Genomic DNA, 14,454 nt, shown 5'->3' on the forward strand with positions numbered 1-14,454 from the left:
CTGGCGTCGATCTCTGGGCGGCTCTCTGGGTAGTGAGCCGAGCCTGAGGCCACAGAGTTCAACAGTCACAGAAGGTTTGACACAGAGCGCTCACCATATCCCAGACGCCCTTACTGCGGGAGCCATATTAAACCTCCAACGCGGGTTCCCTGCAGGGCCCACGTGGGTAACCCAGGAGGACCTCATCTTGAGATCCTTAATTACAACTGCAAAGACCCCGGTTCCAAATAAGCTCACGACAGCACAGGCTCAAGGCCGACGCCCCAGAGGGTTGGCTGTCCCTGGACACTGCTGAGCCCTGCTGGCTGCCTGGCCCACCCTGAGCAACGACTTCGTGGCTCAGGGGACAGTCGTGACCTTGAGCAGCCGGCCCCGCATCTGAGGCGCTGGCTGAAAGGCTGTCAGGTCAGGTGAGGCCTGAGGCCCTGCAGGTGGTGCCAGGTGGCGAAGGCTCTATGGCTCCAAAAGCATTCCTCTGCCTGAAGGACCACCATGACCACTCTCCTACCATCTCAAAAACTCATCTTCAACCGTTAACGCCCAACTCAAGCATCACCTCCTCCGTGATGTCCGCCCTGCCCTTCTCCCAGGGACTGCCTCCCTCCCGTTTGTTGCTGCACCCATGTGGCCTTCGCCTCCGTATCTCCACATCCTGGCAAGGGCCTGGAGTGGGCCACAGGCCCCGAGACTTCACACTGAAAGCCCAGCATCCCTCCCCAAGAGGGACGTTCCCCCCACACACCTCACCTTCCCCTCATCATTGCCCCCCAGGTTCCAGCCTTTACCCGGAAGGAGCACCTCCCCCAGCATCGTCACGTGTCTTCTCTTCCTTCCCAGGCTCGTCGTGGGTGCCCCGCTGGAAACCAATGGCCAGCAGAAGACGGGAGACGTGTACAAGTGTCCGGTGACCCACGGGAACTGCACAAAGCTCAACCTGGGTAACTAGGGCCTCTGGTCTCGCCACAAGGAGGCCAACCATTGTGTGGGGCGGGACAGGCGGACAACGCAGAATCGCACGGGCTCCTCCCAGCTGGTGTCCCTGCGCCCATTTTATAGATGAGGATGCTGAGGCCAGAGAGAGGAAGCAACTTTCCCACAGTCACACGGCTTGTTGGAGGCTGGCGGGGAATCAAGCCCAGGCCTCCAGTGTCCCAGGGCATTGCTCCTTCCGACTCATCCCCTGCCCCTTCCCAGCAGGAGAAAAGCGCCTGCTGCCTCCTTTCTGATTTGGGGGTGCTAACAGCCACAGCTCACATTCAGACACCTGAGAGGATGTCCGCGCCTCGTCGGGCACTGGTTCCAGCACTTTCAGATGTGTTGACTCATTTAATCCCCTATAAAATCTAACTATTAAACAAAGGAGGAAATGACCGCATGTGGAGGTGAGGGGACCTGCCTGGGGTCCCCCAGCTAACAAGCGGCAAGGCTTGGATTTCAATCCAGGCAGTCTACTGCCCCTACCTGACACCGCCCTCCTGAAATGCAGGCTTTGTTCCTCTGAAGAGCTTTCAGCCACAGGCGGGTGCTGTGAGCCGCCTCCAGGCCTTCCCAGCCCTTGTAAAATCTGGGGGTAGGGGTTGGGGGTGGGGGAGCTTTCCCTAAAGTACACACACCAGTCCTCTAAACCACTTCCACTTTGTCCTAAAGCTCAGACAGTGGCCAGGCCACCACTTGCTCCACTTGCTTACGGAAGGGAATAAAAGTTCCATTTGGGCTGAGAAGCCCCAGTTCCAGGCCTTGCCCTAGAGGACTGGCAGCCCAGGGCCAGGACCCTCCGCCTCCCCCTCTTCCAGAAGGGGAGCCTGCACCCTAGAGCAGTGGGGTGGGCTCTGTGGGGAGGGGTGGGGGAGATGGCAGAGCTCCAAGACGTAAGCAGATGGATGAAAAGGCCCGCATCAAAGAGAAAGCCCCAAGAACTCGATCTCAGTGGCTGCCCGTGGTGCTGGGCACCCCTGCTGCTCCTATCTGCGTCAGCACCACGGGTGGGAAGTTCAAACCCCGGGACAGCCGAGGCCCAGGCTTCAGGAGGAAACAGACTAGGGGGGTGGGGCTGGCTGGTAGCTCACGGATCCCGGCCTTCGCCACTCTGAGAGCGCAGCTTCCAAAACAGGCCACGCTGGGTGTCTCCTCCCCGCTGTGCAGTTTCTTCACCGTGTGCTCATAGGGTGCTCACAGCCCCTCTCTGAGCCTCTGTTTGCTTGTGTGTAAAATGGGGATGATCCTAGGGTTCATTCCAGTCTAGTATGTCCCCCGAACTTCAATGAGCACCTGGTATGTGCTAAGCACAATGCGAGTTACTGGGGACACAGCAGAGAACAAGTCTCCAAGGAGGAGACAATAAGTGAGTAGACAAACTAGGATGAAGGTCAGCCTGGGTAGAGAGAAATGCTGTGTGTGATAAGCCAGGGTGAGCGGGGAGGCGGTAGGGAGAGAGGCCTGTGCCTTAGCAAGGTGGTCAGGACGGCCTCTCCGAGCAGAGAGCCTTTGAGCAAAGGTCTGGGGGTGAACTGGGACCAGAGCATCCCAGCCAGAGGAAGACAAGTGCAAGGCCCTGGGGTGGGAATAAGCTCCCTCTGTTGGAAAGACTGGCTCTGTGCCTGGGGCAGAGGGAGCAAGGGGGCTGATGGCAGGTGCAGGCACTGGGCTCGGGGCTGGGCCACCGCGGCCTCCGAGAGAAGCTCCTGAACCAGGTGGGGACACAGTTGCGTGAACCGCTCATTTCGTTTCCGCTGTTGCTCGGTTTCCCCTGTGGGCCCGGTTTCCCTGCAGAGGAGGAGCCCCCGCTGGCGGGGAGAAACCCCTGGAACCTGAAAACATTCCTGACCTGGGACATAGCTGGGCAGCCCAGCGCGGCCAGGAAGCCTCATCTCAGGCGTGTTCCTTCCCCTCCACAGAGAGCTCCACGGCAGGAAGACCATCTGTCAGCGTGGCCCCGCAGTGGAAAATGCAAGGCAGGGAAACCTGAGTCCTGGGTTTTCCGGGGCCTTTCCAGGCTCTGAGCCCGCCAAGCCAGGAATGTGCCTTCCTCTCTCCCGGAGGGCTGAGTGCGTCAGGCATTCACACCTCCGTGTGAACAACCACCACAGCGGGCGCTTTCTTCCCAACTCCTGGATGAAGTTAGGGGGACTTTTTGGGTTTTGTGGTTTTTTAAAATATATTTTTATTATTGATTTCAGAGAGGAAAGGAAAGGGAGAGAGAGATAGAAACATCAATGAGGAGGGAGAATCACAGATCTGTTGCCTTCTGCACCACCCACAATGGGGATTGAGCCCACAACCCGGGCATGTGCTCTGACCAGGAATCTAACCGTGACTTCCTGGTTCTTAGGTCGATGCTCAGCCAGCTGAGCCACGCCAGCCGGCCGGGCGGAGCTAGGGGTTTTAATGAGGAGCTGGGATTCTGGAAGGCTGGCCCTGTGTGAGGAGAGGCTGTGTCCCGGACCCTCACAGAGACCCACTGAGAAAGGCACTGGTCTCCTGGTCACAGACGGAGGTAGTGCCTGCCCCAAATCCACAGGCAGCGGAAGCCACAGAAACAGGACCCGAGCCCGAGTCTTTCTTCCTCCAACACGACGGTCTTCCCTGCCATGCCCATCTGCCTCCGCAGGCGCGGCTCCACTGAGGACTTCCGTTCCTGAGACACGGGAGAAAGGCGGGGGGCAGGCTGAGGGGAGGGACGTGCCCCTTAAGTAAGTGGAGGGCAGAATTCGTCAAGCCGCTGAGGGTGGATGTTGCCCAGTTGGGGCTAGGAGCTTCCTCTCCAGATTTCTCACTGCCACCCCAGTGCCCGCACAGCCCTGCCAGCAGATGGGAAGCTCAGGATGGAACCTTGAATATTCTGGGTTCAAGTCCCCACTCTATCATTCACCAGCAATCGCCTTTGTAGAAGTCACTAACCCTTTATGCACCCTGATTTTTTTTCATCTGTAAACCGGGAATGGTAACTTCTGGGCCTCCCAGGACTAAGAAGGGGTCTGGGGAGGGCACGTGTGGATGGTACTTTGTAAATGATTAAGAGACGATTTTTTAAAGCACAGTTATGACTATTATTTCCTCTCCGGTGCCTTTGGATGGATAAAACAGAAAGCAATCCCAGTCACAGCACAGCCAACAGGGGCTGGATTTCAAAAGGAGCCTGACTACCAGCTGAGGGAGCCCAAAGGGAAACAACAACAAACACAGCTGCCCACCCCAGCCAGGCGCAGCCAGGCGGCTGCAGGCCTGGCCTCCGCTCCTCTCTGTGAACGCCCACCCAGGCCCCGAGGGCTGTGCCCAGAAGGCGGGCCAGCTCTCCATACCTCCAGGGCCAACAATGCTAAATGCAAACCATGCTCCTGAGGCCAGGAGCCTAGAAATCACCCTTCTGCCCAAAAGGGAGGATACGAGATCCTCCTCACAGCAGGAGGCTCGGGGCTCAACGAAATGCCCAACTTGCTTCCCCAAACCTTTCCTCCATGTGCCCATACCCATGTGTGCACTCACATGTGTGCATGCGTGCACATACATACACGTATACTTATATCCCAACACGTGTCTGGGGAATTCAAGCTCACTTCCTTCCCTTCAGTGGCCTGACAGAATGATCTAGTAAAATCTTAACTGACATAATTTATTTAGCAATTCTAATCTGCCACCACCACCTCCCTACAACCATTTGGCTGATAATCCTGCTCTTTGACATTCTTGGCAAGACCTTTACCTCTAGAAGCCTCTTGTTAGTTGGCTACCCGTGAGAAAGGATCCGTTATCATCATCAGTGAATCAGGCAAGCGGGCCCCGAGAGAGCAGGCCAGGGGTGGGTAAGTTTCAGGGCAGGGGGCTTGAAGAAACATATGGAGGAGACACTGCCCAGGGAAAGCCAGGTGGGGTGCCATGGTATGTGTCAGATGGGACACAAGGGGAAGATTGGGTTCATCAAAGGGCTGGAGTAATGCCGGTGGTCTTGATCCGGCATCTAGAAGGGTTCAGAAACCTGGAGAAGGCGCTGTGCGTAAATTAAATAAGAGTCCAGAGATGAAACATAATTTTGGAAGGCATTTTGGGGGCCAGACGAGCTTGGCTAAAGAAACCAAGTTCTCCTTGTCTCAGGAACCCTTGCTTTTTATTAACACAATTTGTCCTAAGGCAAGGTAGATATACACATCAAAGCATAGGGTTTCGTACAGAATCCATTGTCAGATTGGGGAATTGCCTCCGGTTGTTCAGGTGTTTGGCCAACAGGAGGCAATAACATGTGGGTTGAGATGCCCTGAGCTGTCTGGCAGCAAGCAATCAATTTATGTATCCTTTTCAGGTTTGGGGAAATGCCTTTAGCCATTCCCAGATGATTCAGCCCTGCTGACAAACTAGAATTGGCTTCCGGCACTGGAGGAGGGAAAGCTCTGGACTAGGAGATGGAAGGCTCTGCCATGTGCTTCCTGTGACTTTGGGCAGGTTGCTTGGCCTCTCTGAGACTCATTTTCCTCATCTCACAGCGAGTTGAGAGGAACTGATTAGACCATGTCTGATCAAGGCCTTAGTAAATCGGGATGGTCTGCATCAACGTGCAGAGAGACGTGGGGAGGACTCACTTGGCACCAGCCCTGCCACAGGCATCTCTGTTGGCCAGCAGCCGCAGCAGACTCTGGGATGGGGGTGGGCGGTGGGGAGGGGGCTGCAGGCTAAGCTTCTCCCTCCCATCTCAGGAAGGGTCACCCTATCCAACGTGTCCGAGCGGAAGGACAACATGCGCCTTGGCCTGAGCCTAGCCACCAACCCCAAGGACAACAGCTTCTTGGTAAGAGCCACCTGCCCCTCCCTCTCTCCAAGCCCCAACCCTCCTGCCCCATGCACCCTCCTGCCCCATGGACCCCCTCCCGGGACCAGGAGAGACATGGGGTGACTGTGTCCTCACACGCACTCTATCCACCAGGCTGCTGCCCACACACACCACTCTGCTAGCTTCCTGCCTGGGCCACTTTGGCTGCTGTGCCCTAAATTTTGGGGGGTGAGGGACAGTCCAGACAAGAAAAAAAGTTGATCCTTTTTACACACATACCCTGATGGTGGGAGACAGAAAGCCTGAAAAGGAACAAAAATAAATAAAGGCCAACAGCCCAATGGGGACCTAGCCCTCTGTCCAAGACAGAGGCCGAACCTCTGCTCCAGGTTTGATCAAAGGAATAGGACACACCACACACCCTAACAAGACTTGGAAGGGAAGCAAAAAATGAGTGAATACAGATTTACTACAACCAGGGAAAGGCTGCCGAGTGATGGGCCACCTAGACTGCTCAGGACTAGAGGGAAGGCTGCCCAGGGGAGGTTCCTGTGTGTTTTTTTTAAAGAATAAACAGGCCTTAGCAATGAAGAAAGAGGCGCGGGTACTTGGGCTGAGGTGATAAAGATATCCATTCATTTTAACAATTATTTTGAGCACTCTCAATACACTGAACCAACGGCAGGCACTGGGACTCAGCGGTCAGCAGAGCTCCTGCCCCCTGCAGTTTACATTCTGGTTTGAGGGAACAACAGTAAGCAAATGAGTGATGTAAGCAGGATGCTGGGACAGAAAGGCAGCAGCGGGTCATGTGTGGAGGTCTCTGCACCCTGCCCAGGTGAGCAGACACAGGCTTGGCACGCAGGTGGCATGAGAGAGGGGAACTGCCTGCTCCTTGCCACCACGTTCCAGTGAATCACCATGACTTTGGGTGAAGCTGGGGGTTCAAAACAGGATCCTCTGGGACTTATTCCTAGAAACTCTGCAAAAGAGGATTTTAGAAAAAATTACCCCAGAAAGCCCAATAAAATGCGTCACTCACTGTAAGATGGGAGGGCTTGTGTCACTCTTTGTTCTTGTCCATCAGTTCATTTCTATTGACAGATGAGACGTCTGGGGTCTGGAGCACCAGACACTAGAGCAACAAGATGACTGGAATGCTCAGGGACTTGAAAAGAGTGTAGTGGCTCTCCTGGTGAAAGTCCTGAGATGCTCATTGATGCCCTCTGGGGCCTCTGTGGGTAGGCTAAGACCCTGGTATATAAATAGCAACTTTTGTTAACTCATTAACTCATCTATTCACCCTTCCACTCATCAGTCCTTCCCCAACCAATCATCCATCTCTCCATTTATCTATCCATCCATCCATCCATCCATTCATTCATCCACTCATCCATCTGTAGATGTATCCACCCCCTCGTCCTCCATCCTTTCATCCATCCCTTCCTACATCCATCCATCATCCATCTATCGAGCCATCCATCATCCTTCATGTATCATCCATCATTCTTCATGCATCATCCATCATGCATCTTCTATCATCCACCCATCCATCCATCCATTCATCATCCATCATTCACCCTCCCATTCTTTATTCTCCCCTACTTCCAAAAATAACTTATAGCAGTTTCAACAAAGGATACCAATAAAACCAAGCCTTTAAAATCTGAGTAAAAATAGAAAGCTAATTAAATGAAGGGATTGGAAGTAGAATAATTATTCCTCCAAACCAAAGGAAATTGCAGCATAAAATTTAGCCCTGGGTTTCCCAGCAGCAGGAGAAAAATCGAGACAGGGAGCTGGGCTTTCATTTTTAATGTCTGACTCTGAGAGGAACTCATCACCCAGTCTTTAAATGAGGCGTTGAGATCAATGTTTTTAGCAGCAAATTTCAGAGAAAAAGCAGAGACATTCTGTTTCCCTCCCCTATATGAACCATGGGCATGTTCTCAGGATGGAGCCCTGGAAGTTGGCCCAGTAAGGACCTCCAGGTGACCTGTTCAGACAGAGTCCAGTCCCACAGGTGAAAAGACATTCCCAGATCCTGTGTGGTAGGTGGGTGGGCAGGTAGAAGAGAAACAGCCCTAGATGGTGGGATGGAGACCCTTGCAAATAGGAGAAGGAGGAATCTAAGATTTGTTTTTCTCTGTTCCACCTGAAACCAAGGGGACTGGCAGCAGAGTTCAGGTAAACTCAAAGAAGACCCTCTAGAGCAAGCCGATGGTCTTAGGCAACCCCTGTGAAAGGGGTCACGACCCACAGGTTGAGAACTGCTAGCAGGGTCGCCTAAGACCATCAGAAAACACAGATATTTACATTACGATTCATAACAGTAGCAAAATTACAGTTATGAAGTAGCAACGAAAATAATTTTATAGTTGGGGGTCACCACAACATGAGGAACTGTATTAAAGGGTCGCGGCATTGGGAAGGTTGAGAACCACTGCTCTAGAGCCTGGGAATACCAGCACTTGAGAGGAGATCCATCTTGGGTCATGGAGCTTGGGAGTAGGCTGAAGGCCGTTGGGCCTGGACCCACCCTGAAGGCCCCCAGTGACTGGGGGTCTGTGCTATGCTTCCAGGCCTGCAGCCCCCTCTGGTCTCACGAGTGTGGAAGCTCCTACTACACCACAGGGATGTGTTCGAGAGTCAACTCCAACTTCAGATTCTCCAAGACCGTGGCCCCAGCTCTCCAAAGTAAGTGGCTTCAACTCTGCAGACTCAGGCTGAGCAGCCGGCAGTCCCTGGGAGGCGCAGGGCTCTGACCACCGCTCTCCTGCAGCTACAAAGCAGCACTTGGACTCTAGCCCCACCCTGCTCTGGCTCTGTGGGGGACCAGGGACAATTCACTTGACCTCTCTGGGCCTCTGTGGGGTCATAGTCTTGCCCCCCACCCCCACAGAGTGATGGTGGAGGGCAAATGAGCTAAGGTTATGGAGGCAATCCTGGTGGCCAGGGAGGCTCTCTGCAAACCCAGCCTGAGTGAGGAAGAAGTTGCTGGGCCACTGTGTACAGCGGGCAAGCTACGCACTGCACAATTCTGAGGACACCGTTCACTTAGACTACAGTGTGCATGGTGCCCTTTGATGTTCATGCCATTCAGTTGCCCTGTAGGTGGAAGACCAAGGAGAACAGAAATATCCCTGGTAATAGTCCCGTCCAGCCAGTGTCTCTGGACCTTAGGAAGCTCTGCCCAGTTTGCCCAGAGCCTCATGGAACACTGAACCTCATACTCACTCCGCACCCGAAAATCTGGGAAATGAAGCTCAGACTTTGCCTCCTGCGAGCCCAGACTGCTTGGCTCCAAGCCTCACTATTTCCTCTGGGCTCAATAGCATCGCCCAAGCAGCTGCTGCCGTTTTATTGCGGGTGAGGGCATTAGTGCCTCTGGCTAGCTGCAGCCTCCCTCCAACAACAGGGCCCAGTCAGGGGTGGGAAGATGGTGCTTGTGGGAGGGACAAGGAAGCAGCATCCTAAAGGGGGAGGGGGGGGGCTGGAAAGGGGCTGTCTTAAGGCGATGAGGAGGCTTTGACTCTATTCTCACAAAACAGGAGAGGAAACGGCAGTGCTGGGGCTCTGGAGGGGGAGAGATATGAACAGGGAACATCGCCAACCCCCTCACCCCCAGGGTGCTATTTCCTCTAGCCAAGGGTGACAAGCTCAGCCGAGAGGCTCCTGTGGGGAGGCCTCCCACTCAGCTGACCAGCAGCAGGGCCCAGGGAGCTTATCCCATTCAGATCCCAGGGCGCTTCCAACTCAGCAGGTCTGAGATTAGCCCCGGGTGTGTGTGTGTGTGTGTGTGTGTGTGTGTGTGTGTGTGCGCGCGCTCATGCGTTCATCTGTGTGTGCACGTTTCAGTGGAGTGTTTAGCCATGTTTAGGAAACACAGACCTAAAGCAAGATTCTTCCCAAGACATCTAATTTTAATTTTAAAAATGTCTTCAATTACAGTTGACTTTCAATATTATATTGGTTTCAGGTGTACAGCATAGTGTTTAGACCTTTATGTAGCTTACACAGTGATCCCCGGATAAGTTTAGTCCCCCCCTCCCCCCAATGCCATATAGTTATTACAATATTATTGACTATTCCCTAAGCTGCACTTTACACCCCAGTGACTATTTTATAACCACCAATTTGTACTTCTTAATCCCTTCCCCTTTTTACCCAGCCCCCAACCCCCAATTTGTTTGTTCTCTATATCTATGAGTTTGTTTCTGTTCTGTGTGTTCACTTATTTTGTTTTTTAGATTCCACGTATAAGTGAAAGTATACAGTATTTGTCTTTCTCTGTCTGACTTATTTCACTTATCATAATTCCCAAGGTATCTTTAAAAAAAAAAAAGAATTTGAAACTGTAAAAAAATAACCAGCAATAATAAAGGCATTTTAATAGTAAAAACTTGCTTAAAAAATCAAAGAAACCTGGTCTCTACCCCTAGATCAGCAACCCCTCTGAATGAAGGCATTTTGGCCTCGGTCACCCTGTGGTCGCCCCATCACATGGTGCCCCACACAGGGCGGGGGCTCATCCACATGTTGAGCTAAACCAGACTGGGAAAGGACAAAGCCACCGGTGCTGTCAGCCCGGGTGTGTCAGGCCACCACAGCTGTACACAGCGTGCAGATGGGACGAGAAGGTCTCACAACTGCTCCTAAAACAGAGGTGATTGTGAGCTGTGAGCGTTCAAGCGCCCCGCCCGCCAAACACAAAGCCTGCAAAGGGCCCCTGGGCTCAAAGCCACCAGCATCCTCGCTCTGGGAGCACTGACTTCCACACACTGGACCTTCCTGAGGCAGGAGCTGCTGGAATGTTCTCACACAAAAGGCCCCTGCCACACACATTGCTGTAGAGTAGAGTTTATAACAGTGTGAAAAGTCTCCAATAAAAATAAGCAGATGCCCAATGTTTCAATATGATATAACCTATATATTGTACATGACATGTTACATCAGATTATGTCTTATTTCAAAGTAACCATTTGCAAACAGAAATAAATTGCTTAGATTTTAAAAGAAGTTTTTTACATTTATTTATATAACCAATGTTTCACTAGGTTATTTTTGTTGGTTTCTATCATTCCTTTTAATTTGGCATTAATATTACAAAAATATGGAGAAACCTTTATGCTCAGAGTGGAGATACAGGCATGAGAGCTTGACCCATGATATTATTGCCACATTAACAAAGTACCATATTTTCCGGCGTATAAGACGACTTTTTAACCCAGGAAAATCTTCTATACGCCCAGTCGTCTTATACGCCGGAAAATACGGTAGTTTGCTTTTTTTTATTTTTTTTTTAATCCTCATCCGAGGATACTGTTCCACTGTTTTTGTAGAGAGGGTGGAAGAGAGGGAAAGACAGAGAGAAACATTGTTGTGAGAGAAACACATCGATTGGTTGCCTCCTGCACACACCCTGACCAGGGCCAGGGCCAGGGAGGAGCCTGCAACCAAGGTAAAAGCCCTTGCCCAGAATAGAACCCGGGACCCTTCTGTCCACAGGCCGACACTCTATCCACTGAGCCAAACCGGTTAGGGCCAAAAGTGGTTTGCTTTTTAGGAAAAATAATATCAGCTAAGATTTCTGAGGCACTTACTTGGTGCTCAGCCCTTTAGAAGCATCATCGCTTTGACTCCTCATGGCAATTCTCTGCTATCACTATGCCTATTTTACAGAAGAAGAAACGGATGCCAAGATGTTAAGTGACTTGCCCAAGGTCAAAGCCAGGAGTCCAACAGATTCCACACTCCTAACCATTACACCATACCACCCTCCAAAAAAGTGAAACCCATTCTTTGGGGCTGAAAGTGGTAACTGCCAGCCTGCGTGTTACAGCAAAACAAACGGTAACCAGGTCCTGCTTTGGACAGTGTTGGCTGCCTCCAAAACACTGACTCGCCGACGGTGGTCAGCCCCCAGTGAGCAGAGTTCCCGAGGAGCAGGGCAGCCGGGTGTGCATACGCTTTGTTCAAACAGCCAGCGCCGAGCAGGGGAGCAGAGCCAGGGATTCCTGGGCTGGTCATTCACCGCGCCCTGCCCAGGACAGCTCCCCAGCCCAGGGAATTGTGCACACGTAATTGTCCTTTGGACAAGCCTCTGGAGAACCAGAAACTTGCAGACACTGGCTCCACGCGCAGCTGTGACTGTCCCCGATTTCCCAGGGTGCCAGACCTACATGGACATCGTCATTGTCCTGGACGGCTCCAACAGCATCTACCCCTGGGTGGAGGTCCAGCACTTCCTCATCAACATCCTGAAGAAGTTCTACATCGGCCCCGGGCAGATCCAGGTGAGCGACTCGGGCTCTTTCCTCCCCCGAACAGGGCCTCCCAAACCCGTGGCAGATGCAGCCTTGGAGTACGGGGAGCGGGGGATGGGGAGGAGGGGGGAGCGTCTTTGCATGAGCTCAGAAGGTGTAGGGGAAAGGGCCAGCACCAGGGCCCGGCAGCCCAGGACCCCCGTCTCTGCTGGGCCCACCCAGTTTGGAGGAGACCTTACTTCCCAGGTCAAACACTGGGAAGTCACCAGCGATTAGGAAAGCGTTTGACCAGCTACCGAGTGAGGAGGAAGGCAGGAGTGTTGAGTAGCACCAGAGCCCTGCTGCGTGAGGCACAGGGGAGTCAGGCCCATGGATCTCGGAGAAGAGGCTAGGGAGGAGGCCACCGCTGCCAGCATGTATCGAAGCACTGCCGGCTACGGGGCGTAGGTTGGTTCCACGTGGTTTTGGCAGGCCAGACGAAGACGAATGGATAGAAGGTCCCAGGTGGCAGCTTTCAAACCCATCTAAGAAGTTATTTTGTAATGATTAGAGGTGTTGAGGGAGTGGGCTTTCTTAGGAAGTAATGAGTTACCCAGCACTGGACGATCTTTTCTTCTTTCTTTCTTTCTTTTTTTGTTTTTTGTTGTTGTTGTTGTTGTTGTTTGTGTTTTTGTTTTGTTAATCCTCACCTGAAGATTTTTTTTCCATTCATTTTATTTTTTTAAGAGAGAGTGGAAGGGAAGGAGGGGGCAAAGAAAGAGAGAGAGAAAAAAAAATCAATCTGAGAGAGACACATCAATTGGTTGCCTCCCGCACATGCCTGACCAGGGCTGAGGATCAAACCTGCAACCCAGGTACATGCCCTTGACCAGGAATAGAACCCGGGACCCTTTGGTGTGTGGGCTGAGGCTCTAACCACTTAGCAACACCGGCCAGGGCTGGAAGATCGTTTAGGGTGTCGTGGGTGAATCCGGCATTAGAAATGCACTTGTACCAAACAAACTCTGGGCCCGCCCAACAGTAACGTTTTGTCATTCTAACGCTACTATAGGTCTCCAGGTTTATTTTGAAGTTATTAATACTGTCAATATTTTATCAACCTTGGGGATAGAACCTTTCCTCTTCAAAGTTTTAAGGAACCTTCGTTCTAGAGTTGGGTGGACAATGCCATGGCCTCCACCCATGCTATTCCTAATATTTTAGATTTCAATTCTGTTCTCAACTTTTGTCTTTTTAAGCGAGAAACTTAACCTTTGGGCTTGTCTTTGAACCGCAGTCTCCTCCCACGATAGGCACCTCCCACTGTCTCGCCAAGCCATCCGTTTGATCCCAGAACCTTCAGAACCGCTTCTCCTTGGTTTGGGAAGGTCCCCAGCCTTCCTCACTCCTGAAGAGTCCCAGGCAGACAGATGCCTCCAGGGAGCCTCACCACCAAGGTCTAAGTTCCGGGGGCCAAGGTGTCTCAATGCCCGCTCCTCTACCTTGCAGGTGGGCGTTGTCCAGTACGGAGAAGACGCCGTGCATGAGTTCCACCTCAGTGACTACCGGTCTGTCAGGGACGTGGTGGAGGCTGCCAGCCAAATTGAGCAGAGGGGAGGAACCGAGACCCGCACGGCGTTTGGCATAGAATTTGCTCGGTAAACAACAACAAAAAAGAAAGAAAAAAAAATTTTTAATTGTTTTAAATCTCAGATATCATTCTAGTTATATATTGCTGTGTAACAAATATCCACAAAATTTAGTTCCTTGAGACAATAATTTATTAATTCCTCAAAGTTCTGGGGATTGGCTGGGCTCAGCCTGTCAGGTCTCCCTTGGATTTTTCTCATGTGTCCGCTGGGGCTGTTGTCATCTGAAGGTTCAACTGGACCGGACGTCCAAAATGGCACACGGTGTGACTAGCAGCTGATGCTGGCTGTTGGCTGGGAACTCAGCTGGGGGAGGCGACCTGAGCACCCGCACGTGGCCATAGGGCCTGGTTTTCTCATAATATGGCAGCTGGGCTCTGAGAGACAGCAACTCAAGAGTGAGCTTTCCCAGAGACCCACACAGGAACTCTGAGACTGCCCGGGACCTCACTGCAGAAGTCCCAGAATCTAACTTTGATTGAGCAAGTCACCAAAGCCAGCCCAGATTCAAGGGGAGGAGAATTTGATGCTGCCTCCTGATGGAGGACTGGCAAGGTCACAGGGCAGGAGAGCATTTGCGATGGGAAATACTGCTGCAGCCAACTCTGGAAAATCCGCTCTGCCACAGTGACCCCATGGAAAGTGTGTCGGCTCTGTGAGGGGAGAAGCTTCCTGTGGCGTGTTTGTCACCAGGAGTGTGGAGACCATAGCTAAGTCAAACATCTGAGAGTGTAGAGCAATGAGGCTGGTTCCTTAAAAATCACACCAGCACCCGCTCCTCATGACGATGGATGCTGCCTCT

At 52.3% G+C, this 14,454-nt stretch overlaps 1 protein-coding gene across 1 annotated transcript in view; it reads left to right on the forward strand.

Annotated features, from left to right (window-relative positions):
• ITGA11 (integrin subunit alpha 11) overlaps nucleotides 1–14,454 on the forward strand; it is a 119,417-nt gene that overhangs the window by 56,821 nt on the left and 48,142 nt on the right. The window contains exons 3-7 of the mRNA XM_008139088.3: nucleotides 838–938; nucleotides 5,685–5,776; nucleotides 8,341–8,455; nucleotides 11,927–12,054; nucleotides 13,513–13,661. Coding sequence (XP_008137310.2) covers nucleotides 838–938; nucleotides 5,685–5,776; nucleotides 8,341–8,455; nucleotides 11,927–12,054; nucleotides 13,513–13,661 — 585 coding nt within the window. The remainder of the gene's footprint in view (nucleotides 1–837; nucleotides 939–5,684; nucleotides 5,777–8,340; nucleotides 8,456–11,926; nucleotides 12,055–13,512; nucleotides 13,662–14,454) is intronic.

This window comes from Eptesicus fuscus, chromosome 5 (genome assembly GCF_027574615.1).
Source record: "Eptesicus fuscus isolate TK198812 chromosome 5, DD_ASM_mEF_20220401, whole genome shotgun sequence".
NCBI classification, from domain to species: Eukaryota; Metazoa; Chordata; class Mammalia; order Chiroptera; family Vespertilionidae; genus Eptesicus; species Eptesicus fuscus.